The following is a 27,878-nucleotide window of genomic DNA, read 5'->3' on the forward strand; positions in this document are numbered from 1 at the left end:
GCCTGTCCACACGGCACGTGCCTTGCCAGACGTGTCCACAGTCGGTGCTCTAGCACTGACAGTGAGAGCAGGGCACTCTGGGTAGCTATCCCAGTGTGCAACCCTCCACCTTGTGCCACTAGGAGTTGTGGGAAGGCAGAGAGGATCACAGTGCATGATGAGTGCAGGTTCAACATCCCATGATGCAGTGATTTCCATCCCATCATTCCATGGGTTTCTGACTGCGTTTTGTGGCATTTTTCAATGGCCCCATTTTCTTATACACCTGCCATCTCTGAAAGGATGGATCCTGCACTGCTCTCCACTGTTGTCAGTTTTCTGAACGCATCACGGCTGGTCAGGCAGTATATCATGAGCTCCCAGTCGGAACAGGAATCCGAGGCACCTGACCTGCTGTGTGCCATGCAAACAAACAATGCCGGATTACTGTTTGCATTCACGGAGCATTTGCACACCGCCTCTTTTGGGCACGTGAAACAAGCACTGAGTATTGAAATCGCATCATTATGCAGGTCTGGAATGACGAGCAGTGGCTGCAGAACTTTGAATGCCCATGTTGCTGCTCAGAGCTTTAACAAACTGCAAACTTTGACAAAATGAGAGATTGATGGGATAAGTTAAATAAGAAAAGCGTGGTCTTAGAAAGATTTCAGAGAAATAAAGAGGCACTGAGAACAATTCAGGAAATATATGTTATAATTTATTATAGGAAAGAGAAAAGGAAAAGCAGGCATGGTAACTGAGTTCTCTTTATCTCTAGAGATTATTCCTATTGATAACTTGTATTACAATAATGCCTAAAGGTACCAATCAGAATTGGCCCTTATTGTGCGAGGTGCTGTAGAAACACATAATAAGGGACAGGCTGTTCCCTGAAAAGCTCATGTAAGAAAACGTGCAACAAAAGTGAGCATAACGGAGGATAAGGGGAATAATGATAGGAACATGAGGTTACCCAGAGTAGGCAGGTGATCAGTTAAAAGATTAAGCTAATTTAAAATTAAATATATATAAATGAGAAATATTAATTATATTAATAAGCCCTATGACCCACAACCCTTATCAGTTGATGATTTACCACAGTTACTGTGATACAAGTGGGTCTTGAGGGAGGATTTGAAGGAGGACAGGGTAATGACTGGTTCAGAGATGGCTTCCCATGCATGAGAAAAAGCATGGAAGAAAGTAGAAAGGTTGATGAAGTAGACAAATAGAAAATCAAGGTTGGCTTTGTTGGTGGCTCATGGGGGTGATGACATAGGATAGAAGTTGGGCTATGTAAAGAGGGGAAGAGTTGTGAAGGCCCTCTGTATTTGATACGAGGGAGATGGTGAGTCTAAGGAGGGGTTCCAGTTGGGGGTGATATGGTCAGAATGATGACCCAAATAAGGTGATCTTAAAATCAGTCTTATGAATTGACCTGTATAGGTGGGGATAACTGGGTGATAGATAGGAAGGCCAGAGAGGAGGAGGTTGCAGTAGTCAAGGTGGCAGTTGATAAATGCAAGAGCTAGAAAGAGAAAAGGCAGGACCTGGGAAATGTTATGGAGGAATAAGTGGCAAGTTTAGCTTAGGGCCTGGATGTGTGGGGATAGTGAGAAGGCAAAAAAATTAAAATTCAGGCTCTGGTCCTGAATGACTGAGAAGATAGTAGCCAGAGAAAGGAAGATACAGTGGCATGAACTTGAGAAGGAAGATAAGAACATCAGTTTGGGTCATGTAAAATTTAAGTTGATGACAAGATATGTGTGACGAGATGTCAGAGACAGGACAAATTGTGGTGTTGGATAGAGTGGCTACAGGTCAGGAGTTGTGAGTGATCAGTTAAGGATACGTGAGTGGATTAGACCATGTTAGAAAAGGGGTGGAAAGAGTAGAAAAGGGGGTAAATATTGATCCCTGTGGAACCACCTTGGAACTATGGAGGGGGAGAGGAAGATCCACTGAACAATACACTAAAGGCTCAGTCAGTGAAGTAGGAAGTAGATGAAGAGCAAATAGAGTTGTGAAAGCCAAGAGAGGACAAGATTTCAAGGAGAAAGGTATCATCAATGGTGAAGAAGAGTATGCATAAAATAGAGGTCCTGAAATTTTGCCAAGAAAAGGTCATTAGATACTTTGGTGAGAGCAGTTTCAGTGGAACAGAGAAAGCAGAAGCCAAATTGAAAAACTAAAATGGAATTGGAGGAGAGGAACTGAAATTAGTGGTTGTAGACAGCACCTTTAATGAATTTGGAGGGGAAGAGAGGAAGGAAAATTCAGCAATAGTGGGAGAGGCAGGTGGGGTTGAGGAAGTTTTGAGTCTTGGGAAGATCATAGCATATTTGAGGGAAAGGGACTTGAGGAGAAACATCAGGGACAGAGGCAAGAGTTGGGGCAATGTAGGTCAAGAGGCAGGAGGGAATGGAATCACTGGGGCAGGTGGAGGGGTTAGAGGAGGAGTGCAGGTAGGGAACAACACTCAGTGTCGGTTAGAGGGAAGAAAGAAGAAAGAGTGATGGGGAGATTGCATTGTATTTCATGTCTGGAAAGGGAGTTCATGTCTGCCAAAAGAGTTAGGGCTAGTCTACACTAGAATCACTACAGCAGTGCAGCTGTACCGAGGTAGCTGTGCCACTGTAGTGCTGCTAGTGCAGACATTCTATGCTGATAGGAGAGAGCTCTCACATTGGCATAATTACTCCATCTCCTCAAGCAGCAGTAGCTATGTTGGCAGGAAAGCTTCTCCCGCTGATGTAGCGCTGTCCATACTGGCGCTTAAGTCGGTGTAACTTATGTCGCTCAGAAGGGTGGCTTTTCCACACTCTTGAGCAACTTAAGCTATACTGAAGTAAGTGCTAGTGTGTACAAGCCCAGAGACTCAGATTGCCTTGAAAAAGTGGAATGTAAATTGTCTGGCCACTGTGTGCCTGGTCCTACTCTTAAAATAGGCATAAAACGGCAGCAACTGGAGGGAATTCACAGCACAGACAAGAGAAATGTGAATATGGCATTATGGTTAAAATCAAATACAATGACCTGGATTTATTAGATAACTATGATGATAGTTGTAGGCTGCATGTATCAACAGTCACAAAGAGCTGTCACAGAGATTATTTGTCTTAAGGGTCGTATATTTGTTAGGAGTAGAGGGCATCTTCTAGGTAAAATTACTACTTTAAACGAAGAATATTAAACCTTGTAACATGTCTGTAGCCCTTATAAGAAGTTTTGGGAGATGACTCAGCAAGAGATACTTAAACTTCCCAAAGATTCAGCTTAGTTTGGTTAAATAAAAAAAAGGAAAAAATCTGGTAAAATATTTTTCAGTATAACAGTTTTCCCTTCTGAAAATGCTGATTCTACAAAATGGATATGTTCCATGGGAATGTATTGATTTTGTCAAAGTTTTCAATAAAAAATTATCTAAGAGCTTCATGTTAATCAGGTTAAGGCACTTCATTGTGAGTTTGTCATTTTGACTATTCTATATCATTTTATATCATATTATGAAAGTCAAAAATAAAGTGCATTTTGATAAGATTGTTTTGATATTTCTAAAACAATTTTTTTGAAATATTCATTTTTACTTTTCTTTCTAATCCAGGACACAAAGGAAATTGTGAAATGTTAGACTTTCCCATGGAGTGGATATTTTGAATTTTGACCAGCTTTAAAAAGCAACTGGTTAGCTATTTAGTTTTGAAAATGTAAATGTGATCTTATTATACCAGTACTGGTCAAGTTATACTGATAACCCATTCACTACAATGTTTTATTGTGGGCCTATAAAGGCATCGAGTGGGCTGGCAACACACGTTAGCATTCCTGGAGTCATTTCATAGTACTCCATTATTACAATTTTTATTTTAAGTATGCAAGTAAAATATTTTCATCCTTCAACATAGAAAGGCAAAATATCACATTATCCTCACACAAAAAGAAAACTGCATCGAAATAACAATTTATTAACATCCTCAGTTCGTAAAGAAATATAAAAATAAGGAAATAAGAGTAAAATCCTATTCTCAGATCTCCGCAGCCTCATATCTGTAGAATATTAATTGGAGTTCCATAAATGAAGTGAGAGCAGAATGGCATAGTTGAAATCTACCATGCAGAGCTGAGAGCAGAATTTTTGCCCAAAACTATCAGAAGTATGGGAAAGTCAAAGGCAATAGTTATCCCTGTGTGTCTTTCACAGCTCCATATGATTAGCTACATTAATGCTAATGAAAATTATGCACAATTCCACACTAAGGGCCAAATTATGTTTCTCCCTGAACAGATGCTCTAGAGGGGAAAGGGTTCAAGCAATCTTTCCACCCATCCAGGGAACAGCTGTACTCTATTTCCTTGTCTGTCCCTAGGCACTTTTATGGCTCCCATCACCATAGCATTCCTGTGGTGGAGTGTGCAAGGATAGGTGACAATTGCTGCCTGCAACTTTAGTGGCCCAAAAGGCCACTCTGTGGAGGGAGAGTGAGGCTGAGTCTATACTGACGGCGGCAAATTCACTGCTGCCAGATTGATCTTTCTGGGTCGATTGAGCGGTCAGTGTAGACCCGCTCAATCGATCAGGAAGTTGACGCTGGTAAACCACCCTCTCAAGTAGCGTAGCATTGCGTGTTCCCGTCGGCACAGTGCAGTGTAGACAGCACGCAGAGGGAAGCAGAGCAGTCGACGTGAGTTACGCAAGCTACTCTGCATAGTTTGCGTAATTCCTGTCAACTGCCGCCGAACCTCCAGGTAAGTGTAGACCAGCCCTGAGTCCCTGGCTCTTCCCTGGGTGCAGGCTAAACTAGCTGCAGTGCATTGGAGGGCTACATCTGTTAAACAGGTGTAGTAGGGTCAACCCTTCCTGCACTGTCCCTGGACCAAATTCATCCCTAGCTATTTCAGAGTCTAGTGCAAGGATCAAGAGGAGGCAGCTTGTACCCTTCCTCCCAAATCCAGGGACTAGTCAGGATCTTTTTTCACCAGGATGCTTGCGTGAAACTCCTGTTAGTGTTAATGAAAGCTAAACATGCACATTGGGAAGGAATATATGTCTTGGTTTGAAAGTGTTAACCCTGCATTTCTATATGGGCAAAACTCTCTTTGAAACCCAACTGAATGCTTCCTGTGTGCATGTTGAAGGATAAGGCCTGTATTATCAAAATAAAAGTAAAATGCTGTGATTTAGAGCTGTATTTCATTCCTATGTCTTAGCTATGCAAGTATGCTGAGTTTTCAAAATAGTGATCCAGGCGAACTTTCATGAAAAACAGAGGGTCTTTTGTTGCATGTTAAGAACAAATTGTGAAAGTTGTGTTAATCAATTGGGCTTTTCCCCTCATTACTTGCAATTTGAACAAGACACTGACTTCCTGTCAACTAACCTGGAGCTGAAATTTCAGAAAATATAAAACAGTAAAAAGGCAATAGTTAATATAATAGTAGTTTTGTTATCCAAAGAGACAGTTAAAAGGTCAAATACCCACATCCAGACAGCAGATAAACATAGTATTTTGTGAAAATCCTTTTAAAGAAGGTTATGCATAGGTACAAAATCCTGTTCAGTCTGTAATATACTTCAGTAATAAAACGGAATGTAGAAATAAAGACCTGGAAAACTGCAAAGAACTTTTATGTGCACTGGCTAAGTACATGTAAACATGGATTTTTACTTCTGTTTTTATATAAGATGTGAACTTCCTCTGTTCTCTGATATTTTATTAGGTAGCACAGCATATTTGTTAGAACCAAATTCTGCTCTCCGATATGCACAGGCAACTCCCGGTGCACACATTTGAGAACAGAATTTGGCCCTTAGAAAGCAACTACCGTGAAATATGTGGCACTGGAACAGAGATCTTCCTAGCATTAGGTACATTACTGCCAGTACACACCATCAAGAACCACCTCTGTGACTGAATTAGAACTCGAGCTGGCCAGGAAAAAAAAATGTTTTAAATGCTTTAGACAAAAAAGGGAAGTCTCATGAAAACGTTCCCTATATTTTGACAAACTCTAATGAATACATTGCTTAATGAAGTAAAACAACTACTATAGCAAATATTTGAGTCCGTTAGCAAAACTTAACATGGTCCTTTTATTCTCTGTAGTTTCTACAGTAGTTACAGGATGCCTTAATATGTAGCTGTCAGATTCCTTGCTTTGGTGGTGTGTTTGTTCCAGGCACTTAAGTTTATATTTTTAAAGAACAGGGTCTGGGGAGGAAGGAATTATCCTCCCCTGACCATGGAGCAGCAGCAGGGCTGCTCCATGTCTCTAGTTCTAGCCTCTGCAGCACCTGCACTCCATATATAGTGGTGGGGCTTCCACTTGCTGAACAGTGGGTGCTCTAGTCTCATCCCTGAAGGCTTACTGTGTTCAGGCACACAGTGACATCCCCTTCCCCCCAGGGTTTTAAACTCTGCACTGCTCATTAACTATGCACTCCATGCATGGTTGCCATTGCATACTAATCAACACCCCTTTGCTCACTAATACAAGTTCCTTCCTTCTTGTGCGCACTGTATGATGTGGACAGCTTTAGGAAGCTCCTCCATCTTGTTGGTATTCAAACAAACAGTGGCCCACATTCTACCTGCAGTATAGGGTAACAACAGTTGACTTGAACCTCCAGCAAAGGCAGAGCAGTACCTGTGTTGTCTTCTCTGCTCTCCTGACTTCTGTATGGTTAGGGAGCAGTGGGGAGAAGGCAGTGGCACCTCTCTGGGCTATGTGCAACTGATGATGGAGTGTGAGAGGAGCCAGGCAACTGTTATTCCGTGGCATGCTCCCTTGGGAATCCCATTTGATTTCAAGCACATAACTTGCCTGAAGGTTACTTATGAGACAGCCCTACCTGAATGGGAATTCTGCGTGGCTATTGTTGAGAGAGACCTCAAGACAGCATGTCTCTAAAAGGACCTGGGTGTTTTACAAAAGAAATGTGTGTTTTGTCCTGACTGGAAGACTGGAGAATTAGTGAAATAGTGACACAACAAGAGTTTAAGAGACTGACAATTAATTGAAAGAAGGGGGATTTAGTTAGTTTGTTTAAAACTCGTTTTTTTTTTTTTGTGTGTGTTTCCTTAACATTTATTCTACTTCTCTGATCTATAACCATATTGAATAAAAGGAAGTATTTGTGAGACATCTCACCACGTCTATTTAGGTGTTAGAGCTCACATTAAACATGCTTTTGGCTTTCCCAATGGTCCCTGGCCTTCTAAGCAAAGCCAAGGCAGACCAGGCTTGACATTCCTAAGTTTTCTTATTACGGCCACTCTAGGGAACAAAATACACTCCACTTTCTAAATAGAATTAATTAAATCAGTAAAACTCCTTTTTGTGGATACTTTGGAAACTGTTTAAGAGAGAAGGCTAAGCTAAACTGATACCAACCCCTCTTAAAGTAGCCTGTATGCACCCATTTCCAATTTAGTTAAATCGGTCCCATTTCTGGGGGTAGACCAGCCTTCAGGTAAAAAACAAGCAGTAAAGAAATCTTTAAAAGGCATGACTTACACGCATTAGTAAGGAATCCCAGCCATGCTATATGCCCAGTAAAAAAAAACTTTTGCAGGTCACCTTTAAGGATGCTTTTAATGATCCATCTTCTGTTGAATGGCATAATTAATCTAAGGGCCATATTCTGCAGTCTTACTTGCATTGGAGAGGATCTTGCTTTGCATGTAGTCCCGTTGATTTTAATGGTGAAGCATTGCTTACTCTATGTGAGCAAAGAAGGCAGAACATGGGCCTCCCCCCATTAATATGGCTATTGTTTGTATTTGGATCTGTTCATTAAAGTTTACTGGAACAGATACTAATAGAAGTGAATAGTAGTTGAATTAATTTTCCCTATGAGGCCCCCTCTCGCTAGAGGTGTACTTCTGGTGTAGAGTGGAGTTAACTGCTTGGACGACACCCCTGGATTTCCAAGGCAAGCAACAATAACATTCCCTGGCTGGGCTTGCTCAGGGGTTCATTGCTCTGTCCCAGCGTTTGCTAGTGTAAAGAGTCTAATTCCTTACTTTAAAAACAGCGTAATCAAAGCTGCAGCTTTTCTTTTTCGAACTACAGAGATTAGGGGGACAGGATCCCCCCCAGCCCCACCTGCTTTTCCCATTGAGGGCTGAGGAGACCCCAAACTCCCTGAGCCGATCTCTGGGTTTCTCGGTGCAGCGCTTTGTGTCTGTCTGTCTGTCTGTCTCTAACGCTCCTCGTCCCGCACAAGCCACCAGCTTCTTCCCCCCTGCCTCAGCTCTCCTCCTCCTGCCCTGGTCTGCTGTAGGGGGAAAGGATCCCACGGCCAATGGACTGCAGCCTCCCTAAGTTCCGCCCTCCTTCCGCGGACTAGGAGCAGGTCCCCCCGGGTTAAACAGCCCCCGTCTGGGCTCGGCTGCCGAGCTGGAGTGAGCGGTTGTGCTCGCCCTGGCAGAGCCTCCCAGCAGCAGCCGCCGCCCGCCCTGAGTCTCGCTCCGTGCCCGCCTCTACCTGGGGACAGCGCCCGGCATCCCTCGTCTCCTCGTCCCCCCGGGCGCTAGAGGAGCCGCGCAGCGGGGCTGGTCTCGGGACGGGGTCTGGGCTGCTCTCTCCCACCCCTGCCCTGGGCATGATGAGCCAGCGCAAAGTCGCCGCCCTGCTCCTGCAAATTCTCCTGCAGTCGTGCCCCGGCTTGGGCGCCCAGCCCGCCCTGCAAGGTAAGCGGCAGCTCCTCGCTCACCACAGCGGCTCTGGCAGGGCTGGGGTTTCCCTTCTGCAGGCGGATTTGCTAAGCGGGGATGCGACAGGCACGGGTGACTCCACTCTGCTCGGGGAGGGTTTATTCTGCTGTCATGCCAGACAGCCGGTGACTTGACTGGAAACACACGGCAGTGATAGAAACCCCACGATCACTTAGATCGAATGTAAATACATGTCGCTGGGGTCATCACTTAACCCGTGAAAGGGGGGAAGGTAGCTCAGCAGAACAACGTTTCGTTCAGAGACATCGGAATTAATGTTTGATTAGCTGAATACGGAAGCACCAGGGTCTCAAACTTTTAAAGAAACTTTCCTTTTTCTTTAAATGGGAAATGAGATGTCTCGTCTAAGTTCAGTGTTGTTTTGGGATCATGTTGTGTATCTAGATAGATGTGCGGAAACCATGCGGTTAGGTTTCACAGGTAGCTGTGACATGTCTCACCTCTTAGTGACATTCTGTAGGCTTATTTGTCTCATCTCCTATTTTTCTAGTCTCTTTTCCTGTCCCTCTGCTCTCTGCTCTAGTACACAGATACTGTGCATCAGGATGTAAGAGACCTGTGGGAGAACCATGTAACTAAGGATTAGACATAGCCCCGTTCTTTCTACTTGTGCTTAGTTTTATGGTGTATTGTTTTAAAGTACCCTAAAAGGGAGGAATTTGTCAGGCACAAAAAACATCTTAATATATTGAATGCTCAAGTAGGCAAAAGTGCTTTTAATCTGTTAAGAGTTGGTGCCAATTTGAGTTGCCCACTGGGAGAAAGAACTGGAAAAATCTTAAAATTAGTGAAAGTTAAATTCTTCCTAAGAGAATTTCAGAAACTGTGCATTTGAGGTATTAATAATGTACTGGTAATATCTGGATACTGTGCTCTTTAGTTTCCCAGTAACCTCTGCCTGTATTTATCCACCTGTTTGCACATTTTGATTTGAACACAGTAATCTTGTAACTCAGATATGATTGCTGTAGGGGAATTTCTGCCATAAAGTTGGGAAGAGGCTGTTTTTAAACTTTATTGCTGTTCACAATTATAGTACTTTTGCTTTTGAGGCAAAAAGATGGCATTCTCTGAAAATTATGGTTGAGATTTTCTGAACACAGACATCTTCCCCTTGGACTGCTTTCAAAAACTGAACCTTTAACTTTTATTGACTTCTTTTTACACAACATTACTTTAAAAATAAAAAGGCTGTTCTGTAGACCAAGAGTATATTTGTCAGGTTCCACAGGCTCAAGTAGCATTTTGTATTAAATAGGTTTTCAATATCCAAGTATACATTTTAAAGTAAGTATACATTGCCTCTTGTCCTGTTTCTTACAGATTCTCTTCTACAGCTAATCTTAGAATCTGGGCAGGAGGTGTCTCCTCCTTAGGCTGAACTATATGACTGTTTTATGATGATTTCATTTTATGTATACTATGTTTCCTTACTAGTTTAGTGTGGTTCAGTTGGTAGTGCTCTTACCTCAGAGCCAGAAGAACCCTGTATATATAGCAGATGTGGATATTGTGTGTACTGCACTATTAGAGATGCTGCCTTTCTATATTATAAAATGTTGGTGAGAAGTAGAGTGAGGTTTGGTGACTGCAGCAAGAGTCAAGGAGTTAAAACTCATGGTTGAATTTCATTCCCATCTCCTTGGGAACTTGGGGAAGTCACTTAACTTCTTTGTGTCTTAGGTCTGATCAGCACTACAAAATTAGATCTATATAAGTCACCTTGTATCCACCACCTATTTGTTCATGTGTCCACACCTAAATTTGTCTCCAGCCAGTGTAAGCTCCCCCATTCCACCAATGCAGTAAACCCACCTCCCTGAACAGCTGCTACTGAGGTTGACACAATGCAAGTGCAAACATCGCATGACCAGTGTTGATCCTAACAGTCCTCCAGCGGCTATCCCACAGTCCCCGATTCTTTGTGACAGTGACTGCTGTGGCCACAATTTTAAACTCTACTGCCCAGAGGTCACACAGACTGGAAGCCACCCCCTCCCCTTTAGAATTCCTTGTGTTTTGAAAATGCTTTTTCCTGATTGCCCACCTTGGTGAGCACACAGCAGTTCACCCTTGTTGTGTGCAACTGCCAGCTCCATGCACTAGACGCATTCCTACCTGGTATTGGATCTCCTGGACCTGCACGGAGAAGAGGCTGTGCAAGCACAGCTACCGACCAGCCATAGAGACTTGGATATCTATGAGCAGATTGCATGGGGGATGCAGGCAAAGGGGTACAACAGGGATTAGCAGCAGTGTTGTGTGAAAGGGAGACTTTGCCAGGGATAACTTTGTGTGAAACTTTGCCAGGGATAACGCAAGGTCAGGGAAGCCACCAATAGATCTGATGCTTCTTCACAGATCTGTTGCTTTTACAATAAACAGCATACCAAACTTGGTGGAGATCCCCCCAGCACCCTGCAGACCACTGTGTGAGGAGCACAAGACAGAGATCCGTGCTGTGAACAGTATAGAGGAAGGGTGGGGGGGAGAAGTGGAGAGGGTGTCCAGCCAGGCCGCAAGCCAGGATCTGTTTGAGACTCCACCACAATCTAGTCAGTCCTGCCAAGTGAGCTTGGCTGAGCCTGATGAAGGGGAAGGAAACTCGGGTAAGTGTGTGCATGCATTTTTCCTACAATGTTTAAATTTAAAGATGGCACCTGGCATGTGTACAAGTTAACAAGACAAAGGTATTGATTTTTCATTGTTTTACTTGTACGAGACAAGGTAGAGGTACAAGAAACCAAGGTAGAGTTGGCATCTGCAGATCATTGCTCTGTAGAATTAGGTGGGGCACCATGTGGAGCAGTTTGTTATGTACACAGAGATGTCCCTTTTGGCCTCCCGAGAGATCTTGACAAAACTTTCAGGAAGATAGTCTGCAATCCCTTCTAGAAGGTGTTTAGGGGTGGCTGCCTTATGTCTTCCTCTGTGGTAGGACACTTTCCCACACTACTCTGCAATGAGTTCAACTGGCACCATTGCAGTAAACAGAGTAGCAGCATATGAGCCTGGTCAGCTTCAAGATGTCTGTAGCAGCTGTGTTCTCTGTACCTTTGTGATCCTCAGGAATGAGACCTCAGTTAAACCCATTCTAATATTCATTATCATTGACCTATACTTGGATCCATGGAATGGGTACTGAAATTTTATAACTTCATGCAACAGAATAGTCATGGCTGGGGCTGGAGAACAGTGCTGTGCTGAGGCCCTCTAAAGCTGACGTGTCAATCATTCTTATTAAAAGTATTTATGGGAATACAATGCTCCTACACACCTGCCACCTAACCTTGATGAGGAGAAAGAAAAGGACTAGAGAGGACATGTTCAGTGAGATCTGCAAGCCAGTGGCTTGGAGGGCCAATATGACTGACAGCATGGAGAAGGAACGGATACTGGAGAAAGGCCTAGGAGTCCCAGCAAGACAAAGAGAGGGAAATATATTAGGACATAATGGGTGATCTCAAGCAGCAAACCCAAAAGCTGCAGACCCTGGTTGACCTACAGTTCCATAAATCTCAGACCCTCCACCTTTTGCAGTCCTTGGAGAAATCCATGGTATAAGTTATATGAACTTTCAAATTATACCTACCGGTTCCCTTTTATCCATGTTTTTATCCTCTTTAGTGAGGAGCTATTAAGAAAACTAAATTGTCATGAAGTGAGAGGCAAAATATGGTCATGGGTTTGAAGCTGACAATAGAGACAGAAAATAAAGAGTAGGAATAAATGGTTAATTGTCAACATGGCAAAAAGTTAACAATGGAATGCCCCAAGGTTCCATATTAAAGGTGAAAGTCTGGCTTCACTGAAGTCAATGGGAGTTTTGCCATTGACTTCAATGGCCTAGCGTTTCATCCTAGGGACAATGTTGTTTAATATATTTTTGTAATTATCTGGAAAAGGGGGTTGAATAGTGATGTAGCAACATTTGCAGCTGAAAGAATTATTTAGGTTAGTCCTGACTAGAGAAAAACGTCGGAAGGATCTAACAAAGCACAATGGCAGATTAAATCTAGTATTGACAAGTGCAGGATAATGCATATTGGAAGGAATAACCTGAACTACTTGTATACATTGCTAGATTCTAAATTAACTGTAACCACACAGGGAAAAGACCTGAGAGTCACTGGACACCCCAATGAAAACTCATTTTCAATGTGAAATGGTAGTCAAAAATGTTAGAATGGATGAAATATGAATTATAAAATAGTATTGAAAATATTATACCATTATGTAAAACATTGGTATGCCTTTATCTGGGATAACATATTTGATTCTGATTACTGCATCTCACAAAAATAGAAGAAATAGAAAGGGTTTAAGGATGTGTGTCAAAAAATTATTAGAGGCCCGGAGAGACTTACGTATGAAAAGGGATTGAAAAAACAGGTGCTGTTTAGTTTAAACAGGCGACAATAAGAGATAAACTTGAGGGGTACAAATTAATGGATGTCATAAAGAGAAAATAGAAGTTCCTGATTTACTTTCTCATAAGACAAAAATAAGAGCACAATTAAACTGAAAAGTAACATGTATAAAACTGACAAAATTATTGTATTGCACAACACACAAACAAACAAGTGGAACTCATTGCCATAAGGTATCATTGAGACCAAGAGTCGAGAAGGATTCTGAAAAAGAATAAACTCTTACATGGATAATAAGCACATCCACAGTTACATGAGATACAAAATAAATGGAAGGCTAGATAAACCTTCAGACTTCAGGCTATAAGCCATCGTGTGACTTCTGATGGTTAGAAAGAAACTTCCCTATGGATAGTTTTTTGCAACTTCCTCTGAAGCATATGGAACTTACCACTCAGAGTCAAGATATTGGATTAGATGGGTATGACTGGTTTGATCTGGTGTGGCTATTCTTACATTCCCTTCATATTCACAGCATATTAGGTCTTCACAAATGTTCAGATCTTTTGTGTTAATTTGCTCCCTGTAAGTGACAGCACCTTTTTCTTCAAATCATGATGATAATACAGCTAGTGCTCACAAGTCAGACATTGTCTGACACATTTTGATGGTCTGTTGCCTCAGACGGGAGTCCTTTTCGTCTTGTCTCCTCTCTGATCCCCTCAATTGCTTCCCCCATTGCCTTCATTTCCCCAAGCGCCTTTCTCCTCTGCATCCAATAAAGCCTGTTACCTTCCCTCCAGCCAGCTCAGCAGGGTAGAGTTCTTTCAGACCCTATTTACATCTTCATTCTTTAAAGTTAAAGAGAATTCAAGTAGATTTCATTATGCCACCCCTTTCAGTTTCTTAGTCCATGCCTTCAGGTATGCCTTGATTTGGTATCAGTACTACAAAGAGAATGTGGGTCTTATTTACATGAAATGTCTTCTTTTAGCTTTCTGGAAAGTAAGCAAAGCAGTCATTTATATCATATTATTTATCTGCCTATGCAGAACATATTAACTGACACCATAATATTTGTACTGTAAAGTACAGTGCACTGAAAATCTTTTACATGCAAATTTCAACTTTAGGTCTTGGACTTGATTGAAGCATGAATGACAATGTCAGAATTTATAAAAACAACAGTGGGTTAAGAGATTTCTGTTAAAGAGAAGAATTTTAGAAATCTGCATTAAAAGATTTGAGTAATTTGAATTGAAAAATAGAGTGAGGGATGCTAGTATTTAAGCAATAATAGATAATGCTTGCTAACAACTGTTGATAAAATGAAATAAGTGACAACAAAGGCCTTAAAGACTCTGATGTCGGGGATTGGACTAGATGACCTCCTGAGGTCCCTTCCAACCCTAATCTTCTATGATTCTATGTCATGAGTGAAAAATTGCTTCATATGTTCTGTCTGCAGTTCAGAGAGGATAAATTAGGATTAAATGCTAAACATCCCCATGACAACAAAGAATAGTTCCTATCTCCCAAACAAAAGACATCGAGGGATCTTAGATGAAGTTCTCCTAGATCATTATTGTACTATAATTTGATATACAGTCTACTTACCAAATCCTTCTATTTTACAGTTTTTGATCTTCTTTCATCTCCCAGCCAGAGACTGGTAAACTTTCTACAACAAGCACTTGCTGATCCTACACTGAATGAAATATATCTGCTCTCAACTTTCAAATTGCAGCCAAAGAGTACAGCTATCATATTTGGCTTATACGCTTCAGATGATAACAGCAAGTATTTTGAATTTACAGTGATGGGGCGATTGAATAAAGGTAAGTTGTTTGACCCCAACCCGCTTATTGTATGGATCTACAATTATTGATATGTGTGGAGTGGTCTTTACAAACAAACAGTGTTATTTTCAGCTTCTTCTGTTGTTCATTTCACTGCTCATCACCTGTTCATTCCACTGCTCAGGAAGATAGAAGTGAGGGCAACAATCTCGCCTCCCCTTTTATGCTTCCTTGCACAGCACTGACACTATTCTGATGCTAGCTGGGAGAAGCATGCTGAGACAGTCAACTGGAGTCTCTACTTTCTGCCAGCCAGCTTGCCTCAAGCTGCGTTGAATGGCTCCTAAAGAAACACGTAAAGTTGTTTTCTTTTTTTTTTCCCCTTGGGACAATAACTGCTTCTTATTACTAAGGAATGTGACAGACACGCACATGCTGCCTCATGCATATGGAAGAAGGGTACATGCTCCATGGATCTGAAGTTTAGATTTGACTGGGCAAGACAAACGTTCCTAGCACTTATATTTCAGGGGATGGAGAATATTTGTTCTCTGTTTATGGGAATCAGTTAATTCAAAGGCATCATACAGACTTGAGCAAAGTTAGAAACATATTTGTTCAGAAATTTCTAGTTAGATGTAGGAAAATTCTTCTACTCACTTAAAAAAGTCTTTTATTTTTCAATTAGAAAAAACAGAGGCGCATACAGAGAAAAGCCTTAAAACCAAAGGTCTAGTCCTGTAGCTCTGGCAAACTTCTCTGAAAGTCAGTGAGTAAGAACTATAGGATCAGGCGCGCACACACACACACACCCACCCCCCTTTAGTTGGGGGGGAGGGAGGGAAGTCAGACTCGTGTCTGAGCTGCAAGAATTTTTGCATGCCTGCAGATCTTTCTTAGTATGAATTAAGAAACAGTCTTTTTGAGCTTTATAGACAATGTTTAAATTGTTCCCAGGCAGTTCTTAATATGTTTCTATTGCATACAGGGAACATGGAGAATGAGCTACCGTCTCACCTTTACAGATAGTCCCTCTGTGTCAGGGCTGAGGCATATGGATGGGCAGTGTGGATAAGCTTGCACTGCCACTACCCATTTCCTTTTTGTCTCTTGAATAGGTAGAAAACTTCAGTCTACAAAACTGTCAGGCCAGCACCATTGTATATTAAATTCAGATTTAAGATTAATTAAAGAGACAGAGCTTTCTCATTAAGGCTCTCCATTGAAATATATTTCTCCCATTATTTTAGTGTTGTTTGCCTAGGACATGCACATGGATAATCAGTTAATATTTGTTAAGTGCTTTGAAAATATCAAGTGTGCAGCACACTAGCTGTGGACAATAGGTTAAAATACTCATTGGAGTGGGGGCCTTTTACCACAGCGCACTTCAGATAGATGATCACCCGGAATCAGAATGATTTGGCATCCCATACAGGGTAGGCATAGTATTATTTCAAAGACTTTATTGTGATGCACATTGTGGGCCCAGATGGCAAATGGATACCTAAACAAGATGTGAAATCTAAGCATTTGGACTCCTGAATCACAATATAGATAGAGTCCTGTACAGATACAAACATTTGGATCCACTTCTGATCTGTGATCCACAAAGATGGTAAACAATACAACCGCTTCCATGGATGCAGATATCTATGGATTTGCGGACCTCTAAATCTAAGTTCATAATATTTCCACTGATGCACCCAAGTGTTGATCTAAGAAACCTGAAGCAGGAGTTATCTGGAACTGTGCCATGTTTGAAAACTGGGGGCAAGATGTTTTGCACACATTCTGGTTTTGTTTTTGTGGATTCTATTGTAAATACATTCATGTCTATGTGAAGGTTTACTGCAGAATAAAGTGGATGTCTTTCCTCTCCCCCACCCTCCGGATTTTCTAAGTTTACACTAAGGTCTTGTCTATACCAGAAAGGTGCACTGGTTTAACTAATTCAATCTAGTTAAACTGCTGCAGACTTCTAATGTCAATGTACATTAACTGGTTTGAATCTTGCTTATATCAAATGAGTGTAAGTCAGTCTTACTGATGCAAGATCATTTGATAAAACAGTTCAACTCTTGCTTATAAGTGTCTCTACAATAGGAATTTGTACCTGTTTAACTAGATCAATTTTGTTTCAGATCGTTCTAGTTAAACTGGTGCATTTTTCATAGACAAAACCTAAAATAGTCCTGCAGACTTCTCATGCTCATTGTCTAATAATGGCACTTGGAGAAAAACTTCTCACATAACAGAATTACCTCTTTTACATCAATTTTTCTCTTAAAATATAAGTAAATAAATACAACTGATAGAGTTTAACAACTTTGTGAGCAAGAGTCTATTACTATGCTGGATCTGTAGTTTCACTGAACATTTTCTAAGCTCAAACCATTTTATTGGTTTTCTGGGGTCAGAATGACAGTGAATCTGTTTTTTAAATAGTGCAAGTAACTAAACACTTCACTATCCACAGCTCATCCATATAAAATGTTCCACTGATGGGAGGGTACTTTTAAGACCACAGGTGGATTAAGTCTAACTGGGGCTGTAGTCCATCAAAACTTTGCACCCGTCTTGTTCAACAGACTGTTCCAGCCTCCTAGATGGACCTTTGGCTTTGGCCCAGTAATGAGTCTTTGGATCTTCCTCTCAAGCCAGACAGCTCAGCTGTCCTAAGGCTATCCTGCCAGGTGGCCAGCAATCAGTTGTGTTCTTTAGCATGGTCTTCTGGTTTCTCTCTCTGACTCATTGCTGTGTTTGGTCATTCTGACTGCAGGGCCCAGTTCCAAGCATCCTGCTTTAATATATCCCAGTGCACGTGATATTCACATAAGTAAATGCCTGCAACATAGAATTGGCAAGTCAAACTCAGTGTTTGCCAGCAAGTAGACTCACCTTTTGTCAAGTTACTGATGACCTCATGTGCTTCTGAGGAAATCTCATGTCTGGCTGTTTTTTGACATAGACAATAGTGAAAATAATCAAGTCATTGATTACAGCTGCTGAGATTTCCAAAGAGGATATATAAACTAAAGATAGATAGAAGACGCCACAATATGACCTCAGTTACACTAGTATAAATCAGAACTGACTTACTCAGACTCACTGGAATTATTATGGATTTATACTGGTAAAACTGAGCAAAAGCTGGTCTTTTATGTTAAAGAAATGGAAATAAGTGACCAAAAGAAATTATATCAGTGCATAAATGTACTATCAAAATAAAATTCTTGGATTAAGAAATGCTTAGGAAGTTCAGAACATATCAGAAGCTCAAAGAGTCATTAATAATATAAAAAGAATAGTGGAAAACCCAAATCATAGAATAAATGACAACTAGAGGGGTCATGATAACTGCCTACAAGGATCCAAAGAGTTTTAAACACCAGTCTCCTGTTTCTTCGATTCTTGAGAGTTGTAATCATAAATATATAATATGTAATATGTACCAACATTACATTCAGGCTTTACATTCAGGGAGCATTTCTGTAGCTCTCCCTGCATCCTACCTACAGACCTTCTGCTTCACACACAGACTTATTGGGTAACTTACAGACTTCTCATTCCTGAGAGCAGTAAAATGTTGCAGAGTCTGAACATTAGCTAGGAAGGATATTCCAGTAACTCATTTATCCTATTAAAAAGGAGCTGCAATTTAAAAAACAACAACCTCCAAACACTTTTATAAAGATTCCAAAAGAGGAAGGAAGTACATGACTATTGTTTATATATGTAATTTTAAACAGAATTTGAGATGGTTACCATCCCTTTTAGATGCTTAGGAATCCAGGTTTGCAGATATCTGGATTTCTTAGCCAGAGTGAGTGATATCACAAGTATCACAAAAAAGGACCAGATTCCAATAACCTCACTTATGCTAAGTCAATGGCTTCTTGGAAAGTAACTGTATGTGCTATAGATCTGCTCTCTCTGCTGCTATTTTATGGATCTCCACATACATATGCTCAGTTAGGTTGCCCCCCATAAGAGATTATATACAGGGGAAGGTTTAACAGGTAATAATGGGGATACGTGCTGGGTGGCATTGAGGAGGTGTTTCATTCTAGCTTGCAGATTCAGCTTCTATAGGAGATAGATTTTTCTTTTCCAATTTTACTCATTTTTTAAAGTTTTTTTTTCAATATAGTTAATAACAAGAGAGTCTTTGTGTGAAGTGCAATTTATCATGGGCGCCAGGTAAGTACATCAAATAAGCTGGGAATTTTATAATTCTTCTTTATACGGAAGCGTTAAGAGAAGAGAGATTTTAGTACTCTGTTTGGGTTCTCTTCTGTGTTACTTTTTGTATTCATTTGCTATTGATCATGGTGAAAGATGGATAATTACTACTTGACTCCATTTCTTGAACAGTGTATTTGAATACACAATTGTTAGCACCCTTTGCAAAAATGTTATATTCATTACTGAAACTTACACTGCACAGTAACTTTTAGGATGTCATGTACAATTCTGCGATTCTATTAATTGCAGATTTCCAGTTAAATGCTGTATCACTGTTTCTGTGTATTTTATTATAGTATGCCCTCTTATGGTGACATTTGCTCCATCATTTGAGTCATTTAAAACTGGCCTGAACAAAGCACTGGAGAATGATCTGTAGGCAACAATACTGCACTGATGGGGAGATGAACAAGCGTTCTTTTCCGTCTGCATTTCCTGCAATTCTATGTCAAATTTATTTTCCCTGTATATATTTGCATATGGGATACCGTTGTCAAAGCAAAAATGATTAAACAAACTGGAGCAGTGAGAAGTATCCACAGTGATCTTTCAATCACCAGGCACTCAGATTACCAGGACGTAGGACAGCATATACCTCACCTTTTGTGTTACCATCCTATAGTCATGCTGTGTATTTTCTATTAGTCACCCTCCGTTATTTGAAGAATGATGGGAAGTTAAACTCTGTGATGTTCAGCAATATCCAGTTGGCTGATGGAAAACGCCATGCTGTCCTTTTGAGGCTGAGTGGTCTGCAGCGTGGATCCAGCACAGCAGAGTTGTACTTGGACTGCATGCAAGTGGATGCTATTCAAGGTCTACCTAGAGCATTTTCAGGTCTATACCAGAGTTCAGAGTCTGTGGAAATTCGCACCCTACAGAAAAAGGCACAGGTAATCATGAAAACTGAAGAGCAGGTGGAGCAATTAGAAAAATGGTGCATCAGTAGTGAGAACGTTTTACAGTAATCTGTAAAATGAATGGAAAATTGGATGGGTTCTCTAGATATAGAAATATTAGGATGCACTGAAGTCAGAGAGACTTTTGGCATTGATTGCAAACGGGCCAGGATTTCACCCAGTTCACAACATACCTCATCAGAATGTTTTAGTCTAGGTATTACTAGGAGGTCAGAATATTTGTAAATTGTTACTTACTTCAAAAATGAAAACTCTAATTAACTTCTTAAATATTTTCAGTAGGAACAATACATAGGCTGCGTGCATGCATACAAGAAATATGCAGTTTGACTCTTCACTCTCTGTAACGACTGTGATTCAGAAATGGAAGGAATAGGAGGGAAACCACACTGGCAATGGTCTGGAGTCAAGATCCCTGCTGTGTGATTATAATATTGCTATCTACCTCTGCCAGGGCTAGCCCAACCAGAGGACTGACATATTTTGCTGTGATTTCCACATCAACAGTCCTAGGAAAGCAGTATCTTTCAGGAACACAGCACAAATATCTTCCATCATTGCAACTAGTTTTATGCAGAATATTCATAACAAAATGGAAAACTAATAAAAAACAAAATGTTTTCTCCTTATTTCATTGCAAACTTGAAAAAGCACCTATTTCTATGACACAAAAATGTTAAGGTACCCATATTTTTTGAGTGAACATGATTTTGTTTCCAAGCAAGAAAATGCCTAGTTAAGACACTTGTCCCATTTCAAGCTTGCATGTTTGTTTCTTCATTGTGCTGGAGATGGATGCTGTGAATTTCTCTGATTGCTCCAGGACACACTGGATGAGCTGAAGCTGGTTGTGAAAGGCTCACTTTCCCAAGTAGCAAGTCTACAAGATTGCTTTCTTCAACAGATTGAGCCTGCTGCTCAGAACACAGGTAAGTAAGTTTAAAATACCCTGCCTTTGTAAGATATCCTGAGGAAATAATTCCTGTATATGTTAAAAAACATGAAGAAACCATTCAAATTAATGAGGGCAACCAGACAGAATCATGGCCACGATGAAGTCATACAATTTTTTAAGAAATATCACAGGATGGAGAGGAAAACTGCCAGAGATGCCTGTGATAAAGCAATAAGTCACTGGCGTAGTTATGAGAGAGTCGATGATGCCGAGAAAGGGTTTTTCTTGTTTGATGGGTTGTTCCAAGATAGCAGGTCAGTCCAAGTGCCCTTTAGCTCAGGCTCTCACCCAGCTGGTGAGATGGTTCTGCTTGAAGTAGAGGATCTAGTTGTTATGATTTTTTTAAACAAATTTATTTTTACATGTGACATGGTTCCTGGTTATTGAGTCATCAAGGGTAGGGAGAAGCAAAATGGGTAAGGGCTGCTGTGATTGCTCTACTAGACAGTAAGAGATGAAGGAGTGGACAGGGAAGAGCAAACTGTGACTGTTTTTATAGGTGTTGGGGAGTGGGGAGGAGTAGAATAGGTTAATGTTGTGCCATACAAGATGTTAACATTACACAACAACAGTGAAACCAATAGGGCCAGTTTAAGACTAAAAATGTCCTTGTAAATAAAAATACAGAATCTGTGAAAACCCTCTCTCTCACTCCACCGCATGGCAAAATCACAGCCTTAATCATTTTAATTATGATTGATCTAATATAATTGGGAGCCAAGGTAAATCATTTTTACACAAGAGTTCCCTGGCTGGAAAACAAGAATTCAGTTTCATTAAAAGTTGTTTTTGTCCTGCATCAGAACAGAGAGATCCTTGAATAGCCAATAGCCTGGTGGTTGGGGCGCTGCCCTGGGACGTCTCTGCTCCAAATCAGGCAAAAAAGAAGAGGCTTGAATGAGTGCCTACCCACCAGGCAGTTGGTTATTCTGGGATGGGAGTGCTCTCATTTTGAGCAGAAATTCCATGATGGACCTGTGAGAAACCTCCCTGAAGAAAATTTAATCAAAATACATTTCCTCTAAAAATTTCAGTTTTTACAAGTCAACATTTTCTGATGGGGGAGTGGGAGGACATTTCATTAAAAATTAAAAATTCCCAACCAGCTATTTGTTAGAGTTTCATAATGATGATGGAATATGCTTTGCATTTAGCTTCAGAATCCCCTGTTGCAGGTTTCCATACTGTATATTTTTGTTCAGATGTACCAGTGTTAAGGGGTTTAGTACTAAAGGTTCCTTCTTTTCCCCCCTAAATTAATTCAGCACTATTACTTGTAAAGATACAAAACTCAGTATGCAAGATTGCCAAACTGAGACCTTGCATTATTCCCTTTTGGAAATATCGATTTAATTTTTGTTCACTAATCAGTCACTTAGTGGTGAAAATCTTTCCTATTTAGTAGTTAGATATTACCTTTTCATGAGACCTGGCTGAGATTTCTGGGCTGGCCTCCAATTTCAATCACATACTCACTTTCAAATGGAGGAAATATCATATTAAACCCCATGTTAATAGAATGTCTTCATAGTTAAAATCCTGTAAAGAAGAAATGTTCCAAGAGTAATATTAACTCAGTTGGATTGCACATTCTGTATCTTTCATGGTGTATCTTTTACAACAATGATATATCAAGTGAGTATACTCTACATGTAGCCAGAATAAACAGGGATGGAAATGCTTAGCCATCTAGGGGTATAGGACCCATATATTTTAGAGAGAAGAGGCTTGTTTTCATTGGGCTGTACATGAGAGTGGTGGAGAGTCTGGGGGATAAAGAACTGTCTGTGGCTTTGACAGCCTTCCCCTGGAATCATTGCTCAGACACCAACTATGGCAGCAGGATCCCTTCGAGGCCCACCTTAGGTGGCCAAGAGACTTGAGCAATGCTGATGCATGGGCTGGGTGTGTTAAGTTTGAGTCCTGTCTTTGTGGACAGAAGAACATAAAGCAAAATCCATATTTTTATAGTAGACAAACCAAAGTGAGGAATTTAACAACAGCCCCATGGGTTTAGTTTACTTTAGGGAACCGTCCCTCATGTTCATGCTGTTTAACACAAAGCCAGTAGCAAAAAAAAAAAAAAAAAAGGGGGGGGGGGGGGCTACCCTCATCCATAATTTAGTCACAAATGGGTCTCTGATTTTGCACGCAAAACCAAAACCTTTCTGAAAGGTATTGCAGGACCTTTATTTTCCCCGATGTCTCCAGCTGGGTATTCAGTTTGGCATTATTCACAGGGTGAGTAGGAAGATGGTGTGGAGATATTGGTTGCATCTGCCATTAAATGCAGGTTGTCTCCTGCTCCAAACCCCAGTAACCCACCTCATTTAGAGGGTATCTGCTTAGAATGAGAGTCCTGGGAAGGAGGGGAGGAGGTTGTTTTTGGTGTGGCAAATTATCTCTCTACTATGGCCTTGGCGTCGTCAAGAGGAAACTGACCGTTCACATTTGAATGATAATGCAGAGGTGTAGCTGAGCATTTCGTAGCTGCCGTGGCAGACGATGTACTTTCCCAAGTGGTTACTGACTCAAAATATGTAGCTGGATACCGTCTGAATCATATCTGGGCAGCAGTCTTCCTCCCTGCAAGGCGGGGATGGGACAGTAGATCCATGTAATTTCATACCTGTTGGCCACACCTCTGGCTTGCCCCAACTTCCTCCTGGAACAAGCTGCCATGGGACACTACTTGTGGCAAAACTGCCCTATTAACAGCAGCTCTGAAGCCTGGTTTTTGTAGTGGAGCTTTGATAATTTTCCTACATTTCAGACCTACTGCCACTGCAGAGTGGGGGCAGGATTTGGCTTTAGATGTAAAAAAAATATATATTATGGGAAGCATTTTTGGTGCATGCAAATTTAGGTATCCAGGCATTTCAAAACAGTCCTGTATAATTCACAGCACTGAAAGCCATTTGTCCACCTTAAGATTTAAAAATCTACAAAACTTAAGTGTTCAAAACTGATCTGTTTTTAATTTAGAGGCTGGCCAACAAAACAGCATTTGAAACCTTAAGAGTTTTACATTTTTTTGCAGATCTCAATTGATGGCTAAACTAATTCTTTGTAAAGAAAAGTTACTACATCTGGCCTGACAGCTTGCAAGCCAAGTTCCTGACTTAAGTATTTTTTAAAAGGCCAAGATACTAAGTTTCCCCAAAAAATAAAAGTTGGGACTGTACAGATGCGGCATTTCCAGGTTCTCAGCTTCTTTAATATTTAGAGGAGAAAAATCTGAAAGGAAGAAAAGCCAGTATCTGTAGAATTGGTCAAGTCCTGGTTAGCATGCTGGGATCAGACCAGAAATGCTTTGAAGTACAAAATGCTTTGAAGTACAAAACAATTTAATAAACATTAATAAGACCATTTTCCATATAAGCATTCAATACTACAGCAAATATGTATAAACTCATTTATAACTTCAAAATAACTCTACCTGCCTAGAATGCAAAAAGCTCACAGCTTCAAAATACTCTACTTGCCTAGAATGAAAAAAAAAAAAAAAAAATCAATGCGTTTCTTGTGAATCTTGCACAGATGTCTAGATTTCAATTAACAGAGGAGCAAATGAATTGGCACTTGAGTGAGAGTTATAGACAGACACACAGAGTGATGGGTCAGTAAATCAAATTCAGGCCAGATGGGTAGTGATTAGTTGTTGATACCATTTGATATTTAACTTCAGGGCACCCTAAAGCTAACTGTATGTTCTTGTTTTGCCAGGAGAGGCCTGATTTTTCATATGGTATCTTGGCATGCCACAAACTTTCTTCAGGACACCTGAAATGTTTTCAATTTTCATTTAGACAATCAAAACTTGTATATATGTTATAACAAAATATCTGTTCAAGGTGTATTGCTCTACTGAGCAGAATTTGATCTATGTTTACCAGGAACAAACAGTCCCAATGTGATGAACAGTGTTTGGAGTGGAAAGAAAGGTCAAATGAGTGATACTATCAAAGCTGTTTTTCGGCTCATAGTAAATGTTATTGACATGTCCAGTGCATCATGATAAACTAATTCAGAACGTTAAAGCAACTGGAAAAAGTCCTTCACCCTGAGAAACATGCATGTGTTGCTGTTGAATCAGAAATGGGCAGTAGTGACATTTCTATAGTGTACTTTTTTCTTTGTATGGCTATTTTGTGACCCTAAAACCACTACCATGGAAGTGTCCCCTTTTTATTTTGAAAATACGGTCACCTTGCCTGAGATTAGCAGTCTCAGTCTGATACCTTGTGGAGCCAGCAACACAGCTGATTCTAACTGGCATACTTGTTGATAGTCACTATCAGCAAAGAGTCCAGACATTGAACGGGCCTTGAGCTAGACCTGTCCTCTAACTCGTGAAAATGGTTCTCCCACCGTGTTGCACCAATATGGAGATGTTTGCATTTTCTCTATCTTTGCTTTCCCTGTTGTATGGATAAAAAGGAATTCAATCTTCAGTGCTTTGAATCCAGTATCTTTGAAGAGTATTGCGTTCACACAGATGCTTTCCTTAAAATTAAAGCTAGATATTGTATTTCCCTTATGTGTTCCCTCCCAACTGATGCTAAGATACGAAGAGATCTCTGCTCCAGCTCCTTTCAGTTCAGCTTTCAGTGCTGATCTGGGTAAATGAACAAAAAGCTACTAACTCTGTGCATGCCGTGTTCATTTTTGTTGTCCCTACAGATGATTTTAATAGGCAATTAATGGGTCAAATGATGCAAATGAACCAAATACTAGGAGATGTGAAAGACCTTCTCAGACAGCAGGTACTGTATGAGACTTTCAGCATGAATCCCTCAAATCCAGTTTGGGGCACTGCTTTGTGCAGTGTTAGGGCAGAATTTATCCAAGTGTGGTGCTCTTGTGCAAAGCTCTGCCTGCACAGTGGGCGTGAAATGACCCGGTAGGGGCCCCCATACACTGTGCATGGTGTGGAGGGGGCCTCTGGAGGTATGGCAGGAGATGGCTTACTTATATAGATCCAGTGGCCAGAAACCCTTGCATATAAGATGGAGAGAAGCTGCAGATACTATTCTAGCCCATTGGCTAGATAAAGGTAGTCTTGCACACATAAAGAAAACCAAATTAATTGCACTATTGACCTCAATGAAGGAACACAAAAGTTATATTTAGTCACAGTGTGAAGTCGTTAGTGTTTTACTGATTTATTGAAGAACTTTGACTAACTGTGGGCCTTATTCCGCAAACACTTTCTATGGCACTTAGTCCCTAGTTCAGCAAAGCATTTAGGCGTATGCTTAAGTAGATCTCTATTCAGCAAAGTGCTCAAGCACATGCTGAATTTTAGGCACATGCTTAAGTCCCATTGAAGACAATGGGATCTAAACACATGCCTAAATGTAAGCACCTACTAAGTGCTTTGATGAATAGGATGGACCAAATCATGGCCATCAATCTTATTACCATTAGTAGCGCTATGGAAGTCAATGTAGAAGTCTTTAGTTCTCCATAGAAAATGATAGGACTACTCATGCTAGTAAGCATGGTACTTGGGAGTAAACATTTGCAGAATCAGATCCTATCATTACAAGGTGCTTTGTGAATGTTCAATGATTTTATTAACATCTAGACAAGATATAATGATGCTATGGGCAGCTGGGTACAAATTAGAGTCACTCAAGTAATGCATATTTTCTATATCCCAAAGATCAAGGAAACAACTTTTTTGAGAAATACTATAGCAGAATGCCAGGCGTGCGGTGAGTATTTCTTATTTCCTATAAAATTAAGAGAGGACCAAGTAAGATTTGCAATAGTTAAAAACCAGTTCTCATTTGATTGCCATTATTTGATTTATAGAAATTATTGAAAAAAGAGCCTATCTTTCTGGGTTCTAGGTAACTTTGACTTAAATTAAAAATAGATTCCCATTGGGGTAAAGTGTCCACTTCCCCGAAAACCAGAAAATAACCAACTGAAAACAAAAATCAAAACCGAACAATAATCTGCCTCATCCAAGACAACCAGCCCTCATCATGCCCCTACCCCAGGAGCTTGGCCTTATAGGCTGCCATGGAGGTAATTGGATTCAGGGTATTTCAGACCAAGAGTCAATTAAGTTCTAGTTGAGAGCCCATCACAGAGATTATCTTGCTAGCAGTTCCCTCTCTTTTAAACTGATGGTGCAGTATTGCATGAGGGGGATGAGATGGAGGGAATCTCAAGTAGGAAGGTCAAAACCTAATATGTATGCAGTATTGTTGTAGCCGTGTTGGTCCTAGAATATTAGAGAGTGAAAAAAATATTACCTCACTTACCTCGTCTCTCTAAAACCTACTATGGGTATTTTAGATCAAAACCAACACCTCAGGTTCCACCTGAATGGAGCTCATGGAGCAGTGGTGCCATGTAGTCCCAGGGAAACACATCGCTTAATATGTATATTATTAAGAACCTTAATAGAATAGAAAAATAAGCAGGCAGCCGCATTCAGTGCCAGCTAGAGTTGCCAGGCTGATTTAGAGAATCCATATCTTGCATTGAAGTAATCTAAGCCTGAGGTGACAAAGGTGTAGATAACCATAGCAAGGTCTGTACTCAAAAGAAATGGTCAATCTCCTGGCCAAACAGAGGGTATTATAAAAGCCTTTATGAACAATCCTCTAACCCAGCTAGGAATCTAACAGAGCCCCCATCCTGTGAACTCTTTTACCAAGCAGAAGACACACTGCCTTACTAAAATGGGTAGGCATAATCATTGCCAGATATTGCTTCAATTGCTTTTCTCAAACTATCAGCCCCTACTGAATCTCACCTTGATTGAGCTTCAACCAGCTCAGGTTTCACACATGTGAGACAGAAACAAGGGCCAAAGGAAGTTTCTTTAAAATTTGTACTATGTTAAA

General features: G+C 40.7%; 1 protein-coding gene across 3 annotated transcripts in view; it reads left to right on the forward strand.

Annotated features, from left to right (window-relative positions):
• Nucleotides 1-8,587: 8,587 nt before the first annotated feature.
• The window catches only part of THBS4 (thrombospondin 4), a 51,091-nt gene continuing 31,800 nt past the window's right edge, over nucleotides 8,588-27,878 (forward strand). The window contains exons 1-7 of one of the 3 annotated variants that reach the window (XM_067568457.1): nucleotides 14,895-14,928; nucleotides 19,783-20,054; nucleotides 20,896-20,986; nucleotides 21,189-21,210; nucleotides 22,778-22,795; nucleotides 25,709-25,778; nucleotides 26,681-26,736. In XM_067568457.1, the coding sequence (XP_067424558.1) occupies nucleotides 14,910-14,928; nucleotides 19,783-20,054; nucleotides 20,896-20,986; nucleotides 21,189-21,210; nucleotides 22,778-22,795; nucleotides 25,709-25,778; nucleotides 26,681-26,736 (548 nt within the window). In that variant the 5' untranslated portion in view covers nucleotides 14,895-14,909. Of the gene's footprint in view, nucleotides 8,676-14,727; nucleotides 14,929-19,782; nucleotides 20,055-20,880; nucleotides 20,987-21,188; nucleotides 21,211-22,777; nucleotides 22,796-25,695; nucleotides 25,779-26,680; nucleotides 26,774-27,878 lie in introns of those variants that run through there. The other 2 variants (XM_067568454.1, XM_067568455.1) reach the window with 2 other exon arrangements.

This window comes from Emydura macquarii, unplaced genomic scaffold, assembly GCF_026122565.2.
Source record: "Emydura macquarii macquarii isolate MOO-44397 ecotype Brisbane River unplaced genomic scaffold, CSIRO-AGI_Emac_v2 contig_2897, whole genome shotgun sequence".
NCBI lineage: Eukaryota > Metazoa > Chordata > Testudines > Chelidae > Emydura > Emydura macquarii.